General features: G+C 47.3%; 2 protein-coding genes and 1 pseudogene across 12 annotated transcripts in view; 1 reads left to right on the top strand and 2 right to left on the bottom strand.

Annotated features, from left to right (window-relative positions):
* PCID2 (PCI domain containing 2) overlaps positions 1 to 11,872 on the bottom strand; it is a 53,266-nt gene extending 41,394 nt beyond the window's left edge. For 4 of the 8 annotated variants that reach the window (XR_004428945.1, XM_033177170.1, XM_033177172.1 and 1 more), the window contains exons 1-2: positions 11,751 to 11,820; positions 2,064 to 2,153 (exon numbers count right to left, since the gene is read on the bottom strand). Coding sequence is in view for 5 of the 8 variants with exons in the window: in XM_033177170.1 (XP_033033061.1) it covers positions 2,064 to 2,153; positions 11,751 to 11,786 (126 nt within the window). In the remaining 3 variants the exon portion in view is untranslated. The other 4 variants (XM_033177175.1, XM_033177169.1, XM_033177174.1 and 1 more) reach the window with 3 other exon arrangements.
* LOC117063479 lies at positions 10,008 to 11,039 on the bottom strand (annotated as a pseudogene). The gene has a single exon (XR_004428946.1). The product of XR_004428946.1 is annotated as a nucleophosmin-like (transcript).
* A 694-nt stretch (positions 11,873 to 12,566) lies between the features above and the next one.
* CUL4A (cullin 4A) overlaps positions 12,567 to 19,094 on the top strand; it is a 58,604-nt gene continuing 52,076 nt past the window's right edge. For all 3 annotated transcript variants that reach the window (XM_033177164.1, XM_033177165.1, XM_033177167.1), the window contains exons 1-2: positions 12,567 to 12,927; positions 13,123 to 13,238. In XM_033177164.1, the coding sequence (XP_033033055.1) occupies positions 12,780 to 12,927; positions 13,123 to 13,238 (264 nt within the window). In that variant the 5' untranslated portion in view covers positions 12,567 to 12,779. The remainder of the gene's footprint in view (positions 12,928 to 13,122; positions 13,239 to 19,094) is intronic.

Here is a 19,094-nt window from a genome sequence, read left to right as displayed (position 1 = left end):
GAAAAATGGCAAAAGTGAAATTAATAGGCACAGAAAGAATGCAACATATAGAAAGATATTTAAACCTGTTTCAAGAAAACTTATGCTTTATAGTTCACAGTAGCACTTTATGTTTAAAACACTAAATAAAAGGTTGAGGCCATGAGCACAGTGGCTCATGCCTGTAATCCCAGCACTTTGGGAGGGCCAACATGGTGAAAGCCCGTTTCTACAAAAAAATTACAAAAATTAGCCGGGTGTGGTTGTGCACACTGCTAATCCCAGCTACTCAGGAGGCTGAGGCATGAGAATCGCTTGAACCTGGGTGGTGAAGGTTGCAGTAAGCCAAGATCGTGCCACTGCACTACCCCCTGGGCGACAGAGAGAGACTCTGTCTCATAAATAAATGGTTCATTACTTCAACAAATATTTATCAATATTTCAGGGGAACAAGAAGCCCATGAATATAATTTAGTCTCGCCTTTTGCAGGTCAGAAAATATTCTAGGCACTTTCATATATATTTTAGTATTTAATAACCAGTCAGTCAAGAAATCCTTGTTAAGTAACTATCACAGGTTTAGTAAGTGAGGTCTAACGAGTTACAGATGGTGCTGTGCTAGGACTCCCCCTTTCCGGCTTCCTGCTGAGAGCACCAGTCTCATCTCCTGGGCTAGGCTAGCTGACATTTCTTTCTAAGTTTTCCTTTCCTCCTAACAGTCAAATTTTAGATGATCTGAACATCTCAATAGGTGATGGTGAATTCTGTCAACTTGGCTGGCCATGGAGTCCCCAGACAATGTTATTTCTGGGAGCATATGTGAGGGTGTTTCTGGATGACACTGGCAGTTGCACTAGTAGATTCAGGAAAGGTGATGGCCCTCCTCAGTGTGGACAGGCAATGACCAATCTGATGACGGCTTGAATAGAACAAGAGGTCGAGGAAGGAAGAATTCACTCCTTGTGGGGGACTTCTCGACCACTATAATCACAGGACCCAGTTCCTCATACTAAACCTCTATAAATATCGATATATCCCATTGGCTCTGTTTCTCTGGAGAACCTGGACTAATACACAATAGATTACAGCACACTGAGTTTTTTTTTATTTTGTTTTGTTTTTACAAAAGCAATGAGCCCATGCTGATATGGTGAGACAGAAGAATGAGAGTATCAGAAAAATCACCATTCTACAGTCCCTGGTGAATGAAACCACCAGAAGAAGTTTACTGGGGAAATTTTACAATGAAGGGATCCATCTCAGACTGCAAACAGGACAGTGTGTGTCCTCTCATGTGATACAATACAAAGCACACAGCACCAGCCATGGGGTGTTCTGGCCAAGGCAAGCCTGAGTCTCATCAAGTCTCTAGCACTAACTCTTGCTTGAAGTAATGGTTTTCAACACTGTCTACACATAGAATCACATAGTATTTATTAGAAAAACAAAAACAAGCCTGCTGCTACTTCAGAGACTGATTTACCTGGTCTGAGTTGCAAATCTGTACACCACCAAACATAATCGCCAAAGATAAGCCCATTTTTCTTCCAAAAGAAAAATGCTGCTCCCAGTAGAAACACACTCCAATATGATAATGGGTGTCAATAAGGAAATAGGGCTTTACCAAATGTCCACAAGATTTTTTATAGTAAATACCACCTCAACATCATCTACGCCACAGATGACATGGAAACTCCATGTACAACTCCAGGCTGGGCCTTGGCTTGCCGGACTTTCTACTTAAACAGGAGACACCTGTGGTACATGACGTCTATGGGGCTTTGGGGATGCACAGGCCTGGACAGAGTCTAAACTCCACCGTCTCTCCACCATCTCACTTTTCCAAACCTCAGAGAGCTGTGTAGGAATCAAACACGGGCAGGAGGTCCGTATCACTACAGGGTACCCACACAGTCAGTGCTCCACAAATGAATGAAATTACATAAATCATAAAGAAACTTTACAATTTTCAAATAACAGTGACAATATTAGTTTTCTTCTTACTCAAACTCTACGTTTCTCTTAGGAAAGTGGTTATCCTGTAATTCTCTCCAGAAACCTGTGTGCACAGTTCTTTTACCTACTTGAAGTCGTGGATTTGCAACATGAGGATGTTTAAAAGACACCAACTCTGCACAAGATGCTCCATCTCTGGTATCGATGGCTTCATACACCTGAAACATTTGAAAGGGAAACCTAAGCAGAAAATAAAAGATTCTGTTCCAATAAAACCTACAATACATTGAATGCCACACAGGGGAAAATTCATTTTCCCCTAGTTTGAAAGGAGACAGAATAATCAAAATGTAACAGGAGTCACTACTCTCTGCAGTGGACAAACAATAATTTCATTTCAAAATAGGATGTTCCTGGCTGGCTCAGGCCTGTAATCCCAGCACTTTGTGAGGCTGAGGAAGGATTGCTTGAGGCCAGGAATTCGAGACCATCCTGGACAACATAGCAAGACCTGTCTCTTTAAAACAAACAGACACAAAAAAACAAAAACAGATGTTACTGAAGCAAAAAAAAAAACCGGTCAAGCTAATAAAAATAAGTCAGTGGTTTATCATGCAGCTCTTCATGAAGGTGAATTATTCTAGTTTTACTCGATCACACTGATATATGTTTGAAAATCCAAATATACAGCTTATGAAAAAGAAATCAGGTTAAAAACCACATATATCCAAAATTCAAAAAGCTTCCACTCAACCTTAATATAAATTAAAAGGAAAATGGAAATAGCTAAATAGATGACACATTCATATAATGCGATACTTGGCTGCTGTTACAAAGAATAAAATAGATCTATACGTAGTAACATGAGAAAATGTCCACAATATGATGAATAAATGAAAAAAAAAGTTAACTGCAGGAAAACTGTATAACTTGATTTGGGAGAAAAAAGAAGAGAAAAATTATGTATAACATGTAAGCACAGTAACGAATGCAGGGCCTGTACCACACCACATCAGCTGACTGCGTGGACCATGGGGTGGAGACTGGGAGACCCGGGAGCCTTTTGCCCTATCTAGCTCCTGCCACAACAGATACTTATAATTAGAAAACCAAATATGCTCTTAAATTATATTTACAAAAAAAATGGCAGGGCACAGTGACTCACGCCTGTAATCCCAGCACTTTGGGAGGCCGAGGCGGGCGGATCACGAGGTCAAAAGATCGAGACCCTCCTGGCTAACACACTGAAACCCCGTTTCTACTAAAAATACAAAATATTAGCCAGGTGTGGTGGCGGCGCCTGTAGTCCCAGCTACTCAGGAGGCTGACGCAGAATGGCGTGAACCCAGGAGGTAGAGCTTGCAGTGAGCCAAGATGGCGCCACTGCATTCCAGTCTGGGCCACAGAGTGAGACTCTGTCTCAAAAAAAAAAAAGACACAAAAATTCTAACTAAGCAAAAAGGCAAGCACAATGCTTTAGATAATTTAACTATGAGAAATTTAGTATAATTTAACTATGAGAAACTTAAATATTTACATTTTATGGTAACACAAGACTGATCGGGGATGTCATAACATGGATGTGTAAATGGCAAAATAGCACCAGCAGATGAGCGCCCTCTACACACCCACCAGAGCACCTCCAACTAGGAAGGCTGATGACGCCAAGTGTTGCCAGGAGCCTGAAGCAACCAGAAGACTCACACATCGGTGGTGGGGTAAGTTGGGGTAAATTTTTAGAAGAAAATTGGTATTCTACTAAAGCAAGCAAATGCCTGCTCTCTGACCCAGTAATCCTGTGCCCAGGTGCCTACACCCAGAAGAAAGGGAGACACATGCCACCAGTCCAACACACTGGAGCCCAACTCCTCCCACCCCATTGTTCAATTCAGGGTATGACTGGGAGGCTGACACCACCTTCCTCAAGACTAACTTAAATGATAAGGAATTTCCCACCTGACTATTCCATACAACTACATATGCATTTACATTTTGAAACAGTAATCACACTTCCAGGGACTTACAACTAGAAACAGAAGATATTTATACTTGGCTACATGTAATCACAAAATATTGGACACAAACTAAACATCCATCCATAGAGACTGGCTGAATACTCTGTGAAACATCCATTTTAAGACATACTATGCAACCATTTTTTGACAAGGTGGAAGATCTCTGTGAATTTTCATGGAATAATTTCCTGGAAGATACAGTTAAGTGAAAAAAGCAAATTGTAAAAGAGTATGTATAGAATGCTGCCTCTTGTATAAGAATGAAGGGAAACAAGAAAAATATGTGTTTATGTCTCTGTGTCACATGTACATCCCAAAAGGAAATACAGGATGACTTATCTTCCTGGCCGGGCGCGGTGGCTCAAGCCTGTAATCCCAGCACTTTGGGAGGCCGAGACGGGTGGATCACGAGGTCAGCAGATCGAGACCATCCTGGCTAACATGGTGAAACCCCGTCTCTACTAAAAAATACAAAAAACTAGCCGGGCGAGATGGCGGGCGCCTGTAGTCCCAGCTACTTGGGAGGCTGAGGCAGGAGAATGGCGTGAACCCGGGAGGCGGAGCTTGCAGTGAGCTGAGATCCGGCCACTGCACTCCAGCCTGGGCGGCAGAGCGAGACTCCGTCTCAAAAAAAAAAAAAAAAAAGGAAATACAGGATGGAGAAGGCAGAATCTAACGAAAATGATTATCTTTCTAGAGAGGAGGTGGAATGAGGTGAGAGGGAGACAGAAGGAAAGTTTCTGAGCACACCTTTAAATAGAATAGTTACTTACAACCCCATTCAAGAAATAAAATAGAAAGACAAACCTTAAAATGGAAACAAATAGAAAAACACACCTAAGTGCATATCAGAAAAAAGAACATGAGTAACCTTTGAAAACAGTAGTTTGTGGGATTTGACCGTCCTTCTTCTAAGGACGAAAAGACTGCCAAAAAAAAAAAAATCCTGAATTTCATCATCACTGAGTAGATGTTGTTGGTGGCATGGGGGTCCGAATCCTGAACTGCTTGTGAGTGCAGTGGGTGGGCTGGTGTTGCTGGGACCATAGTCGTCAGTGAGAATGAGCAGCACTGGCACCGAGCAGAAGGGAGAGTCCCATGGGATTTGGGTTGGAGGTGTGAGCAGGAGCTTAACTTTTTCTTCAGCTGAAGCCATCTGAAGACTTCCAGGTTTTATGCCTTCACAGGGAAATCACAGCCATTCAGAGGCAGCCCTCCTGCCCCAGTCCATGTAAGATCACAGGTTGCTGCTCAAGGTCACATCATATCCCAGCTCCTCACATTTTCAAAGTCACAATGGGTGCAAGATGACTTGGGCCCAAGTATTATGAAAACTAAGTTTCTCTTCATAGCCCTGGCCACAGGTTAGGAATTTCATCTAAAAGGCAGACAGATGGATACTAAGATCCTCAACTGTTTAGGGGAAAGGGTTAGGTTTCCTCTTTAAAATGACCACGCTAGAGATCAGTATTTTGCAATTTACAACACTGCATTTGCCAATCATCATCATCAAGCTGAAGGTGGCCCCAAGAAGACAACACTGGCATCTGCCCATCCTCTGCAAGAGGCTTTCCCGTGTCCCCTGCCCACGCCCTGCAAGAACTCACTGGTGCCCAGCTCCAAAGACGCCTCATCTGGCTCCCTCAAGACCACCTGACCAGGTGCAACGGAACATCGCCCTCAAGGACGAGGGAGGCGACTGCCTCGGCCGGGCAGGCACACAGGGTCTTCCCTGCTTGCCCTCCCATCAGTAGCTGGCCCTGGGCTGGAAGGTAAAATGACCAATCCCGCCCAGGTCTTGGTCTGCAGGTCCCCCAAGAAAACCAGTACTAGTCAGTTTAGCCCCAAAGAGGATATGCCTTCCAAAGTGGCCCTCCCTGTGCCATGTGGGCAGGCCTAGCCACAGGAGCCCCAACAGACTCCAACCTTGCTCAACTAAGGCGCTTCTGGCTAGAAAGCGGTTCTGGAGCCTGCTGGCCGAGCCGTGCTCTCTTTGGCTCCACACAAACAGGAGGTTCAAGCTAAGAGTTCCCCACAGCCACACCTGCTTATGGTTCCAGGCACGCCGGGCCCCACACTGTGCGATCACACGCACCACCCAGGGCCTTGCGCTGGGCCCAGCCCCAGGAGCCTGAGAAGAGGCCTTGTTCTGGTTAACATCAGTACTCTGGTGACCGGTCACACTTGAGCACGATGTTCTGATGTCGCCAAGGCCTCCAGGGCTCTCTGCAGAGGGAACCTATGGGGGACTGAGAGTCCCATACTTGGAGCAAGCACTGTGGAATGGAAGCATACTTCAATGACTAAACACACTGGGGACACAGTGGTCACAAAGGGATCAAACCCTGGAGTCCAGACACTGGGTCCCTCCAAGGAGAGGTGGAGATCCCTGCTGGGGGCACTCACTGGTAACACTCCTTTGCCTGTGACCTCCCAGGGTGGTCCCTGCACATATGCAGGGTGATGTCACCACATCCTCGACTCCGCTTGGCCACACCCACCTGGGCTGCACCCAGTGTCCCAGGTGTGACCTGACTAGAGGGCTCAGTGCCACAGGGCCTTGAGTCCAAGGAGGGCCCCAGCTTGCTTGGCAGGCATGCATGTGTCCCGAGGGTGGCCCTATCCATGCCCCTGCCTCAATGACTCAATTGTGAGAAGGCTGGGGGTGTGGAGAGGAAAAGGAGGGATGGCAACAGCCAGGACCAGCAAGCCCTGAAAGTGCGACTGGTGCCACAGTGGAGGCAGGACCCCAGCAGCCCAGCCACCTGGACAACTCTTAACATCTCATGCTGCAGAGCCTTCAGCCCTCAACGGGACCACACAACCAGACTCCAAGTGAGCACCTTCTGAGCAGCACCCCCAGGCCTGGCTCACCAGGGGATGCTCCCTGGCTCTGGCCCCAGGAAGACTTTCTTGTGGCTGCTGCATGCCCCACACACCCACCAGTCTGGTCCACACCGGGCACCATCTACTCCTGGAACTCAAAACTCTTTTAAAAATTCAAAATTGTTATAGGTCATGAATCTCTGAAGTCACTTCTAAACAGTCAGACTTTCCAATTCCATAAACTCTTGAAAGGCAATATGAAGAACTATTCAAGATTAAGGAGTAAAGTATCTAACTCAAAGCTGATTCCCTAAATAAAGGTGTTCACTACACCTGTAAAAAGGAGAGGTGTTCTTGGCAAAAGGAACATAATGAAGAAAATCTTTGGGACAAGAAAGATCATGGGGTGCCACAAGAAGATAACACTCTGCACCCCGCAGGATGGCCATAATAAAAAGAATGGGAAAAACAAGTGTCGACAAGGAAGTGAAGACAGTGCAACATACATTGCTGGTGAAAATGTAAAATGATGCAGCTAGCTGCTTTGGCATTTCTTCAAGAAGTTAAACACAGAATTACCATATGACTCAGCAATTCCACTCTTAGGTATATGCCAAAAAGAATACAAACATGTGCATGAATGTTCACAGCAGCAGCACAATAGCCAAAAAGAGGAAACAACCCAAGTGGTCCATCATCTGACAAATGGATAAACAAAATACTCCATACGATGCAGTATCATTAGCCATGAAAAGGAATGACACACTGATACACGCTCCAACACAGATGAACCCTGAAAACATGAAGTAAAAGACACACAAAAGCCACATACTGAAATCACCACAATCAGCAAATCCATACAGATAGAAAGTAGATTAGCGGTTGATCAGCTCGGGGAGGCAGGAACAGGGAGTGACTGCTTAATGCTTACGACGTTTCCATTTGGGGTGACAAAAAAATTCTGGATAATGGTGATGGTTGTGCAATATTGTGAATGTACTTAATTGTGTAATTTAAAACGGTTAAATGGTGAATTTAAGTTATGAGTACTTCGGCGGGGGCCACGGTACATTCAGCACAAGTGAAATAAACCTTTAGACTGGTGACGCCAAGTTAACAGGTAAACAGACCAGATGATGTGCGAAAAGCATCTGGAACTTTCCCTAGACGAAACAGAGTCAATCAAGTTTTAGTAACAGAGGCAGATGCTCAACTCTTCTTCAATAAAATACCAGAACTATCATTTACTAAGCAAATGCATTTACTGTGTATTCATGGTCTTTTTTTCTCAAAACTACGCGAAGCCTGTTTAGAGATGGAGAGTCACAGAAGTCGATAGGAGAAGTCACAGAAGGATGACAACTTGTCATCGTCCCAGAATTAGTAAAATGCCAGGATTTGGGCTGAAGTCTTATTGTCTTTAAAGTCTATGCCCTCTTTGCTATGTCTCACTTGGAAAGGGCAAAGTAAAGGAAACCATCAACCAGTACCTGCAGCCGGTGGGTCCTGGCTGGGGAGCACGTGGCAGCAGATAAAGAAGGGATGGATTTGAGAGACTTCGGAGATACACCCAGTTAGGTAAAGGACTATTTGCTGAGACTGAAGGAGGAGTCAATGATTTCTCCCAACTTCCTAGCTTTGATGAATGTGCAAATGATGGTTCTATTCCCAAAGAGATACAGTTACATTGGCACCTATGTTCCTCTACAACAAATCAAACATGCTGTGTTACCGTGTGCAACAGACTGCCGTTCTCTATCAAAGAGGCACCTATTTTTAAAAAATATTCAAGAATCTGTTAATACATAAAACCTAGGTAACATGCCAGTCCAACCAGAAATACTTTTATACATCAAAATTAGGAGGAAGTGGACTTTTCCTGTCTCACGTTAGTGGCTACACTGCTGTTTGTGGAGATGTAGGCATGCACATCTCTATAGAGGTCCATTCTGGGCCCAGCTCCTGTCCACTCTCTACTTGTTCCCTGGGTCACCCCTTCTCAGTCTTTCCCAACATGTGTATATCAAGGGGTCTCAGATTTGTATCTTTAACCCAAATCTGTCTGTTTAAACTTCAGCTTACACACATAGAGTAGAAGCTCGCTTACTAGTCTCACTTTAACTGACTTGAATTGGAATTATGACTCTCTCCAAACCCTCCCTGAAATACACAAGCTGATGCCCAAGGCATGATGAGGACTTTCAGCAAGCAGGCTTCACTCTAATACACTGCAAGCTTTTGCCAGCTAAGTTGTATGTGTTCTCATATCCAGATGTGTTTGTTCTCAAATCCATTTTTGCTAGCTGAACCTGTTACGATAGTTATGTACTTTTAAGGTCATCAATTAAACATGAATGCAAAAGGAAGCAGTTGTTTCTCTATAAGCTAAGTTGAAAGTTTTTAAAAGGCTCACTTGAGTTTCTTAAAAAAAAGGTGTGGGGGAAAAATGGTAAAAGATTAAGAAAATTCTAAAGACAACCGTATCAAATTGGTTCTTAAATGCCTATATCCTTGTTTAACTTTAAATAAACTTATACTGGAAAATGTTAACTCTGCAAAGATTAGGCCAAAACAGACATGGCCTAAAGAAAAGGCCCAGGGCCTACATCAAAAGATTGGCAAGTATCGAACTTGAGGTAAGCGGTTAAAAAAAAAAATTGGCAAGTGAACGTATACTTTCATGTTTTAAGTTAAAAGCATATATCCATCTTTTCGTGATTCCTGTTTTAACCAGTTTTCTCAATTAACCAAGCAACTGCTGGTCCCAATTATGGCAGACTTTTCAGCTGTCAAGTACGTATCTTTACCTAGTTGTCAACACACACCTCAAACTCAACATGCCCAAAACTTAATTTATTTCTCCCTCCAAATCCACTCTATTCATCTTTTCCCAGACTACAAACCTGGGAATCATTCTTTTTTTTTTTTTTTTTTTTACTTTATTAAAATACTGAGTTTTATTTCACATGTATATTTTTGTCTCCCCACCATTTCCATATCTGACCACCGCTACTACTATGTCCCATCATAACATTCCATACATACGTAAAACCAAGCAAAGGGTGGAGTTCCATCTTTAAAAACTAAACAGGCATTTTGGACAACACATTCTTGGCAATGGAACCTGGACAACATTTATCAACACGGTAGGGAAAGTTCTCACTCTGCATTATAAAAAGACAGCCAGATAGCACTGTTACAGAAATGAAATAAGACGGAAAATTTTTAACAAATTGTTTAAAACTATTTTCTTAAAGAGACTTCCTCCACTGCCAGAGATCTTGAATAGCCTCTTGGTCAGTCATCCGGAAGCAATTCTTCACATAATTGATGAACTTGGCTTCCACTTTGGGAAGACAACCACCTTTTTCTATACTTGCTTGCATTTTTGTTTAATGTCTTCTACAGAACTAGGTCCTTTTGGTGTTTTAGGAGTTTTTTCCTGTTTTTTGAAGGATTCTTGTCCTTTTGATCTTGGTGTTGATGATGGTTTTGAGTCTTTTCCATTCTGATTTGACTTTTGTGCATTTTTGGCTGGAGTATCTCGTATAGATTTCTTCACTGGTGCTTTTTCTTCAGCTTCCTCATCATCAAAATCATCATCATCATCATCTTCATCATCATCATCATCTTCATCAGCAGCAAGTTTTACTTTTTTCTGTGGAACCTTGCTACCACCTCCGGGGCAGACCGCTTTCCAGATATACTTAAGAGTTTCACGTCCTCCTCTTCTTCATCTTCTGACTCTGCATCTTCCTCCACAGCTACTAAGTGCAGTCCACTAATATGCACTGGCCCTGAACCACACTTCAACCTTAAGACCACTGGTGGTGTTATTTCAAAGGCCCCAAGGGAAACCGTTGGCTGTACAGACATTTTCAAAGTTGCCAGTGTTACTTTAATTGGACTGCCTTCGTAATTCATTGCCTCTGCTTCAACAATGTGCAATTCATCCTTTGCACCAGCCCCTAAACTGACCGTTCTTAAAGATAACTGGTGCTCATTTTCATCATTATCCACCTTAAAGTGATCATCTTTGTCGGCCTTTAGTTCACAACCGAAAAGATAGTTCTGGGGCCTCAGGGGGCTCATGTCCATGTCCATCGAATCTTCCATCAGGTGGCGGCACCCACTTAGGTGGGAGAGAAGGCGGACGGAGGTACACGAACGCTGCTCCAAAGAACAGCCGCGCAGGACGGAATCACACCAGGGCATTCTTATCTCCTCGGTGTCCCTCAGCCCACCCATTCTTATTCACCACGTCCTGGTAATGTTTCCTTCAAATATTTTAAAAATCCATTCCCTATTTTTCCTATCCCTGTTACCACAGTGCTGGTTCTGAGGACAAGCATAGTTAAGTGGAAAGAATATACGCTTTGAAGCCTGCAAGGCTGTTGAACAACACCCGTCAGACGCATCTACCGAGCGATATGAAGTGTGCATTGAGCTCGGAGAGTGAAGGGCGTTAAAAGACAGCTAAGACCAGGGGCACGAGCCGGGCCTGCAACGCGGCCACAGCCTCGCGCTTACCCCTCCATCGTCTCCTGGAGTCCCCGACGTTATCCCGCATCCTGCTGGGGGCAGCGTCCATCCGACACAGCACCGCCCACACCGGGCCCTTGGCGCGGCCCGCAGGCCCTTCGGGCCCCCTGGGAGCGCGGCCACACACGCCAGCAAATGAGGGCAGTGACCTGGGGCCCCCGCGTCTACTTACACCGCGACGCCTCCGCGATCCACGGTCACCGCCCGGCCCCCACGGCGGCCCTGCAGGGGAGACCTCGGGTCGCCTTCCCGAGCCCCGGCCGCCGCTGTTCGGCCTTTCAGTCAGCTCGCGCCGCTGCCCGCCGGGGACCCGGACGGAGGAGGGGGCGCGAAGCGCGAAAGGAAGACGCCTGAGGGTCCAAGGCAGGAGGGGACACACGGAACACGCCGAGGGCCAACCACGCCGCCGCGCGCTCCCCGGCTAGGACCCACCTGCTGCAGGTACTGGTTGATGGTAATGTGCGCCATGGGCACAGAGCGCCACCGAGCACAGAGCGCCACCCCCTACACCCCAAGCGGGACAGCTGGCGTCACTTCCGGCCTTCGGTCCGTCTCGGTCCCGGAGTCCCCGACCCCGTCGCATGTGCGCAGGCTGGTTCCGGAGGGAGAATCCGGGGACCGACTCGGCGACACGCTCGGGCCAAGGGGTCCCGGGGTCTTTCTGTCGGGCCCCCGTCCTCTCAGCCGGGACGCCAGCGGCTCTGATTGTGTGTTCGGGCCCGTCCAGGCTGAGGGGTTTGGGGTCCAGTGGCGAGAACAGCCCCACTGCTAAACTGCCTTTCACTGCGCTGTCCCCTCGACTGCCCCTTGTGAAAACGAGGCCACGGAGGACGCTCCGCGCCGGGCCAGGGCCTCGGGGCGCGCGCGCCCGAGCGGGGGTGGAGGGGAGGGTCATGGCGCGCGCTCCCGAGCTCTCAGGAGTTGCCTCCGCCGCGCGCTCCCGAGCCTTCAGAAGTTGGGGCACGTCCCGGCGCGCACCCCCGAGCCCTCGAGGTGGTCTCACGCCCCGGGTGGGGGGTGCCGAACCCTCAGGAGGAGCGCTCCCTGGGGCCCTCAGGAGGGGGTCCCGGCTCCCGAGCCCCTCAGGAGGGGGCCCCCGGCACGCACCCCCGAGCCAGGAGGGGGTACCCAGAGCCCCAGGGGGGTGTCCCGGTGCGCCCCCGGAACCGGGGCTGTCCCGATCCCTCGGGGGCGGGGGTGGGGTTCCGGCGCGCGCCCTCGAGCCAAGAATGGGTGTCCGAAGCTCTTGGGGGGGTCCGATCCCTCAGGAGGGGTTCCCAGAGCGCGCCCCTAAGCCCTCAGGAATAGCCGGGCGCGGCGGCGGTTGGACTCGGGCACGCGGGCGGGGCGGGGCGGGGCGCGCGAGAAGGACGGGGCGGAGGCCGCGCGGACCGGGGCGGGCGGAGCGGAGCTGGGCGGGCGGCGGCGCTCGGGGCGGGGCGCGGCGGTTCCGGCCCAGCCATGGCGGACGAGGCCCCGCGGAAGGGCAGCTTCTCGGCGCTCGTGGGCCGCACCAACGGCCTCACCAAGCCCGCGGCCCTGGCCGCCGCGCCCGCCAAGCCGGGGAGCGCGGGCGGCTCCAAGAAGCTGGTCATCAAGAACTTCCGAGGTGGGTGCGGCGGCCGGGTCGAGGGCCGGGCGACCCCAGCGGGGGCCCCACGAGACCCCGCCCGCCCTGGGGGAAGGCCCGAGATCCGTATGGGCCTCTTGAGCGCGGGCGCTGGGGCGCCGGCCGGGTCGGGGGTGGCGACGCGGGGCGCTTCGCGGCGCGCCCTGAGCCGCCCGCTCTCTCTCCGCCCTGCAGACAGACCCCGGCTGCCCGACAACTACACGCAAGACACGTGGCGGAAGCTGCACGAGGCGGTGCGGGCCGTGCAGAGCAGCACCTCCATCAGGTACAACCTCGAGGAGCTCTACCAGGTGAGGCGGCGGCCGAGGCTGGGGGCGCCGCTCCTGCCCCGCGTGACGCAGACGCGGCCGGGCGGCCGCTCCGGGTGCCTCGCAGGCTCTCGCCGGGGAGCGGAAAGGCAGGGCGTTTGCCTCCACTGCAGGGCCGGGAGCCCCAGAGGCAACAAGTGGTTTTGTTTATTGCCGTGGTGGAATTTTTGTTTTCAGGCTTAAGCTGCTTAGGACGATTCTTAAAGTTATCCCATTACAGAAGAGAAGGAGGTGTGTTTCTAGGAGCCACGTGACTCATATTTTGCAAGTATACAGCAAATTATTTCTCTCGTTATAAATAAAACTGTTAGTACTGTGTCACTTGCCACAGTAATAAGAGGGTTTTTTTCTCTGTTGTGTTTTGTGATTAATGGTTGCCTTTAAGATATTCAGATTTTGAAAAACTTTAAAATTCAAAAAAAGTGGTTTTCTTCTCTGTTTTGTAATCAGTGGTTGCCTTTAAGATATTCAGATTTTGTAGCGTTTAATTCAAAGTAATAGTGTTCCATTTATAAAGTAACAAAAAATGGCTAAAAGTGCATTTTACCATACTTGGATATTTTATTTACAAGCGGATGTTTTTTTCTGGCGTCGTCTTTTTGTAAAACAACGTTCATTAAGTAGTCTGATATCTACATTTTGGGTCACGATGTGTCATACAATTATTTCTATTAAAAGACTTGAATTTAAAAAATTCTTTTCTGGATATGCAAGTGACTGCATTGTAAAAATTATAAAAAATATATAAAAGAAGACTTCAATCAGGTCTATACTCTTACCACCCAAAGAAAACTGTTGACAGTTTGGGGTACATACATCCATTCTTTGTCTGAAGTGTAAGTGAATTATGTTTTCTTACCAGCTTTGAGATACAGTCTACATATAATATGCACTCCAAGAAGTTTTAACAGATGTATACATACACTTATGTAACCAGCACCATGGTCAAGATAGTCTCTTTCTTGGTAGAATGGTAGAATATTTTTACCACCCCCGAAATTGCCATGACCGCTTTTGCAGTCAGCCCTCTCCCCTGACTCCTAACCCTTGGCAGTCCCCCATCTGCTTTCTATCACTATATTTTGTCGTTTCCAGAACCTCATCTAAATGCAGTCATCTGTTTTGTAGTGTCTGGCTTCGTTCACTTAGGACAGTGCTTTTGAGATTCATGCACACTCAATGTGATTGTAACTTGTTTATTATCTCGTAGAATGGGTATACCAGTTATTTTATCCATTCCTCAGTTAATGGACATTTGAGTGTCCACGTTTGGGGTTTTTTATTTGTTTCTTTGAGATGGAGTTTCACTCTTGTCACCCCAGGCTGGAGTGCAGTGGCGCGATCTTGGCTCACTGCAACCTCCACCTCGTAGATTCAAGCGATTCCCCTGCCTCAGCCTCCCAAGTAGCTGAGATTACAGGCACCCGCCACCACACCTGGCTGATTTTTGTATTTTCACCATGTTGGTCAGGCTCCTCTCAAACTCCTGACCTCAGGTGATCCGCCTGCCTTGGCCCCTCAAAGTACTGGGATTACAGGCCTGAGCGCCTCTGCCCGGCCTTGGGTTATTTTAAATAAAGCTGCTGTGAACATCTGTGAATGACCCTTTGTTTGGACATATATTCTTATTCCTCTCAGGTAAGTTCTGCTTACTTCTTTATCTAGAAGTAAGTTCTCAGGGTCATATGGAAACTGTATGTTTACCTTTTTATGAAATTTCTTGTTTTTCACAGTGGCTGCCCCTTTTGTGCCTCTCCCAGCAGTGTATGGGAGTTCCAGTTCCACTCCGCCACCAGCATGTGGTGTCCTCAGTCTGTAATTTTAGCTGTGCTAGTGGGTGTGTGGTGGAGTGTCGTTGTGGTTTTAGTTTGTATTTCCTTCTGATGCGAAGAAGCATCTTAGTATTTACTTGCCATTCTATGTATCTTTTTTGACAAAGTGTCTATTTAAATATTTTGCTCATTTTTGTTGTATTGGTTATTTTCTTACTATTGAGTATTTGAGTTTATTAAGTATTTTGGATACAAGTGCTATATCAGATATTCGCCTTGCAAATACTTTCTCCCTAGTCTTCAACTTGTCTTTTGATTCTCTTAACTGTGCCATTTGAAGAGTAATAGTTTTAGGTTTTCAAGTCACATGTATCAGTTTGTTCTATGGACTGAACTTTTAGTATCCAAGAAATCTTGCCTAATCTAAGGTCACAAAGTTTTCCTTATATTTTCTTCCAGACATTTTAGAGTTTTAGGTTTTATATTTAGGTCTATGATCTATGTAGAGTGAATTTTTGTATATATTGTGAAATATAAATCTAGAGTCAGAGCGGGTGCAGTGGCTCATGCCTGTAATCCCAGCACTTTGGGAGGCCAAGGCGGGTGGATCACCTGAGCAGTCAGGAGTTTGAGACCAGCCTGGCCAACATGGTGAAACCCCATCTCTACTAAAAATACAAAAAATTAACCGGGCGTGGTAGCAGGCGCCTGGAATCACAGCTACTCGGGAGACTGAGGTCAGAGAATCGCTTGAACCTGGGAGGCAGAGGTTGCAGTGAGCCGAGGTTGTGCCACTGCACTCCAGCCTGAGCAACAGAGTGAGACTCCATCTCAAAAAATAAACAAACAAAAAATCTAGAGTCAGTGTTTTCCCTGCAAATGTCCAGTTATTCAGCTCTTTTCCCCTACGGAATTGCCTTTGTTCCTTTGTCAGAAACCATGTAGGAGTAGGTGGAGTGAGGTGTGAAATCGGGCTGTGTTGGCCCCCCAACTTCATACATTTGCACAGGTTTCTGGCTATTCTTGGTCCCTTGTGTTTCCATGTGAATTTCACAATCAGCCAATTTGTATAAGAAAGTGTGCTAAGATTTTGATTGACAGTATATAGAATCTATAGATCAATGTAGGAGAATTAATTTCTTAACAATATTGACAGGCTGGGCTCATTGGCTCACACCTGTAATCCCAGCACTTTGGGAGGCCGAGGTGGCCTGATCACTTGAGCCCAGGAGTTCGAGAGTAGCCTAGGCAACATGGTGAAACCCCATCTCTACAAAAAATGTAAAAATTAGCCTAGTGGGGTGTTGCACGCCTGTAGTCCCAGCTACTCACTCAGGGCCCCCACACCACAGCCTGGAAGCTCTCCATGCAGGACACTGAGCAGTTGGGGCCTGTTTGCCTCCCATCTGTCTGAGATTCACTGTCTTTCATAGCCTAGTACTCAGTGCTTCAAAAACTGTTACTTCATATATTTTGTCTGATTTTATGGTTATTTCAGGCAGAAAGTTAATACAGTTCTTGTACTGTGTCTTGACTAGAAACAAGAGTCCCACCTGAGCTCTCAGAGGTCTTCGGTTTAATAAAATATAATACCTTACAGCTAAAGCTTCTTACTACTTTTTTCCTGGCGATTTGGCTGTCTGCTATCTGCTGCCTCATTGTTTTTACTTAAAATGACGGAATTATACTTTGCAACACCTTGTACACAGTGGTATGTCTTACAAAACAATCACTGTACAATTATGAACAATGTTTGCAGGTGCTTTAGGTGCCTGTCTTGAAACCCTGAGAACTAGGAATGCTTACCCCAAAATGACAGTCACTGGTTCCTCCTTGGAATGAGACATCGCAAATTCCAGGTGCATCTCTGGAGGTGCTGCCCCACTAGGGGACATGTGGAATCAGTTGAATCCCTTACCTGTGGGCATCTGCAGCTGATCGTCTCTCCACGCACAGGTGGGCTTCTGGCCTCTCACAGAGTCTGAAGCATGAGCTGCCTCAGATCTATTGGAAGCAAGTGGGATAGAAATCTATGAAAAGCAAATGTGAAATTACTGATGTCTGATCAGGCAGGCAATACATTGGACTTGGTGTTTCAAAATAAAGTCTAAGTGTTTGTATAGGTGGGGTGGTGTATACTGTGCCAAAGAATCTTATGTGAAAGGACCAATTCTCACCCAAGTTTGAAAGTTTTTGTTTCATGTTTGGTTTTTGGTTTTGCTCAGTCTCCCTTTACCTCTAAACCCCTTAGTAGTCCTGTTGCTTACACTGTGTGGGCCTCAGCTGGCCTGTTGTTTCTCTGTTTGTTACTTTGTTTTTTTTTTTTTTGTTTTTTTTTTTTGAGACGGAGTCTCGTTCTGTCGCCCAGGCTGGAGTGCAGTGTCCAGATCTCAGCTCACTGCAAGCTTCGCTTCCCGAGTTTACACCATTCTCCTGCCTCAGCCTCCCGAGTAGCTGAGACTACAGGCGCCCGCCACCTCGCCCGGCTAGTTTTTTGTATTTTTTAGTAGAGACGGGGTTTCACCGTGTTAGCCAGGATGGTCTCCATCTCCTGACCTTGTGATCCGCCCATCTTGGCCTCCCGAAGTGCTGGAATTACCGGCGTGAGCCACCATACCCGGCCTGTTACTTTTTTTTTTATCATTTTCCCCCTGTAATGTGTAGAGGAGAATGTTGGGAAGGCATAGATCTTTTCTGTTTAACCACCTGAATTTAGGTCTGTGATAACTAACTCCCTGAAGAAAGTGCATCTTCTATGTCTTGTGTCTCTATGTTTTAGTCCTACTTTTTGCTAAACGAGACAACAGAAAACTGAAGACTGCATTTCTAGAAAGGTTTCAGAGAAAGGCTATGTTTTCATTTAGAACTGGTTTTTTTGTTTGTTGTTGCACAAAAACTAACCTCTCAGGCCTTAGAGAGGTGTGACCTCCCTACGTTGTCCAGGCTGCTTGGGAACTACTAGACTCAAGCAGTCCTCCCGCCTTGGCCACCCAAAGTGCTGGGATTCCAAGTGTGAGCCACTGCACCTGGCTGACATACAAGTTCTGAGGAAAGCCGGGCTGTCTTTCTTGAGTCACAGAGTAGTTGTCTCCATGACATGTTGATAGCAGGTGATAATGGTCAGTGAAGGGGAGTGGTTAATCCTTCGTATTAGGTGGCATCCTTCCCTCACACCCAAGCTGCAGACCCAGTGTAGGGATGGGACCCCCACAGCTACACAGGTCTCATCCTGTGTGGCTGTGAAGATCTGTTTGTGACTATGGAGGTCGCATCCTGTGTGACTGTGGAGGTCGCTGTGTGACTATGGAGATCTCGTCCCGTGTGGCTGTGGATGTCTCGTCTGTGTGACTGTGGAGGTCTCGTCTGACTGGCTGTGGACGTCTCATCTGTATGACTATGGAGGTCGCATCCTGTGTGGCTGTGGACATCTTGTCTGTGTGGCTGTGGAGGTCTCGTCCGTGTGACTGGATATCTGGTCCGTGTGACTGTGGAGGTCGCTGTGTGACTATGGAGGTCTCGTCCGTGTGACTGTGGAGGTCTCGTCCATGTGGCTATGGAGGTCTCGTCCGTGTGGCTGTGGAGGTCTCGTCCGTGTGGCTGTGGAGGTCTCGTCCGTGTGGCTGTGGAGGTCTCGTCCGTGTGGCTGTGGAGGTCTCGTCCGTGTGGCTGTGGAGGTCTCGTCCGTGTGGCTGTGGAGGTCTCGTCCGTGTGGCTGTGGAGGTTGCTGTGTGACTATGGAGGTCTCGTCGTGTGTGTCTATGGAGGTCTCTGTGTGACTGTGGAGGTCTCGACCGAGTGGCTGTGGAGGTCTTGCCTATGTGGCTGTGGGGGTCTCTGTGTGACTATGGAGGTCTCGTCTGTGTGGCTATGGAGGTCACGCCCCATGTGACTGTGGAGGTCTCTGTGTGACTATGGAGGTCATGTCCCACAGCTCCGTGGACTTCCTTGTTCTGTCTTCCACACCTGAGAGCAGGGATTTGATTGCCCTTATCCGCAATGAGCATTTTGTTTAAGTAGCAGTGAGTTCACTCCAGGCAATGCTTTGACACTATAAATAGACATGTAT

This window comes from Trachypithecus francoisi, unplaced genomic scaffold (assembly GCF_009764315.1).
Source record: "Trachypithecus francoisi isolate TF-2019V2 unplaced genomic scaffold, Tfra_2.0 Lachesis_group18, whole genome shotgun sequence".
In the NCBI taxonomy this organism is placed as follows: Eukaryota; Metazoa; Chordata; class Mammalia; order Primates; family Cercopithecidae; genus Trachypithecus; species Trachypithecus francoisi.
The sequence above is the reverse complement of the archived record's forward strand: the minus strand, read 5'-3'. Positions and strand labels throughout refer to the sequence as shown.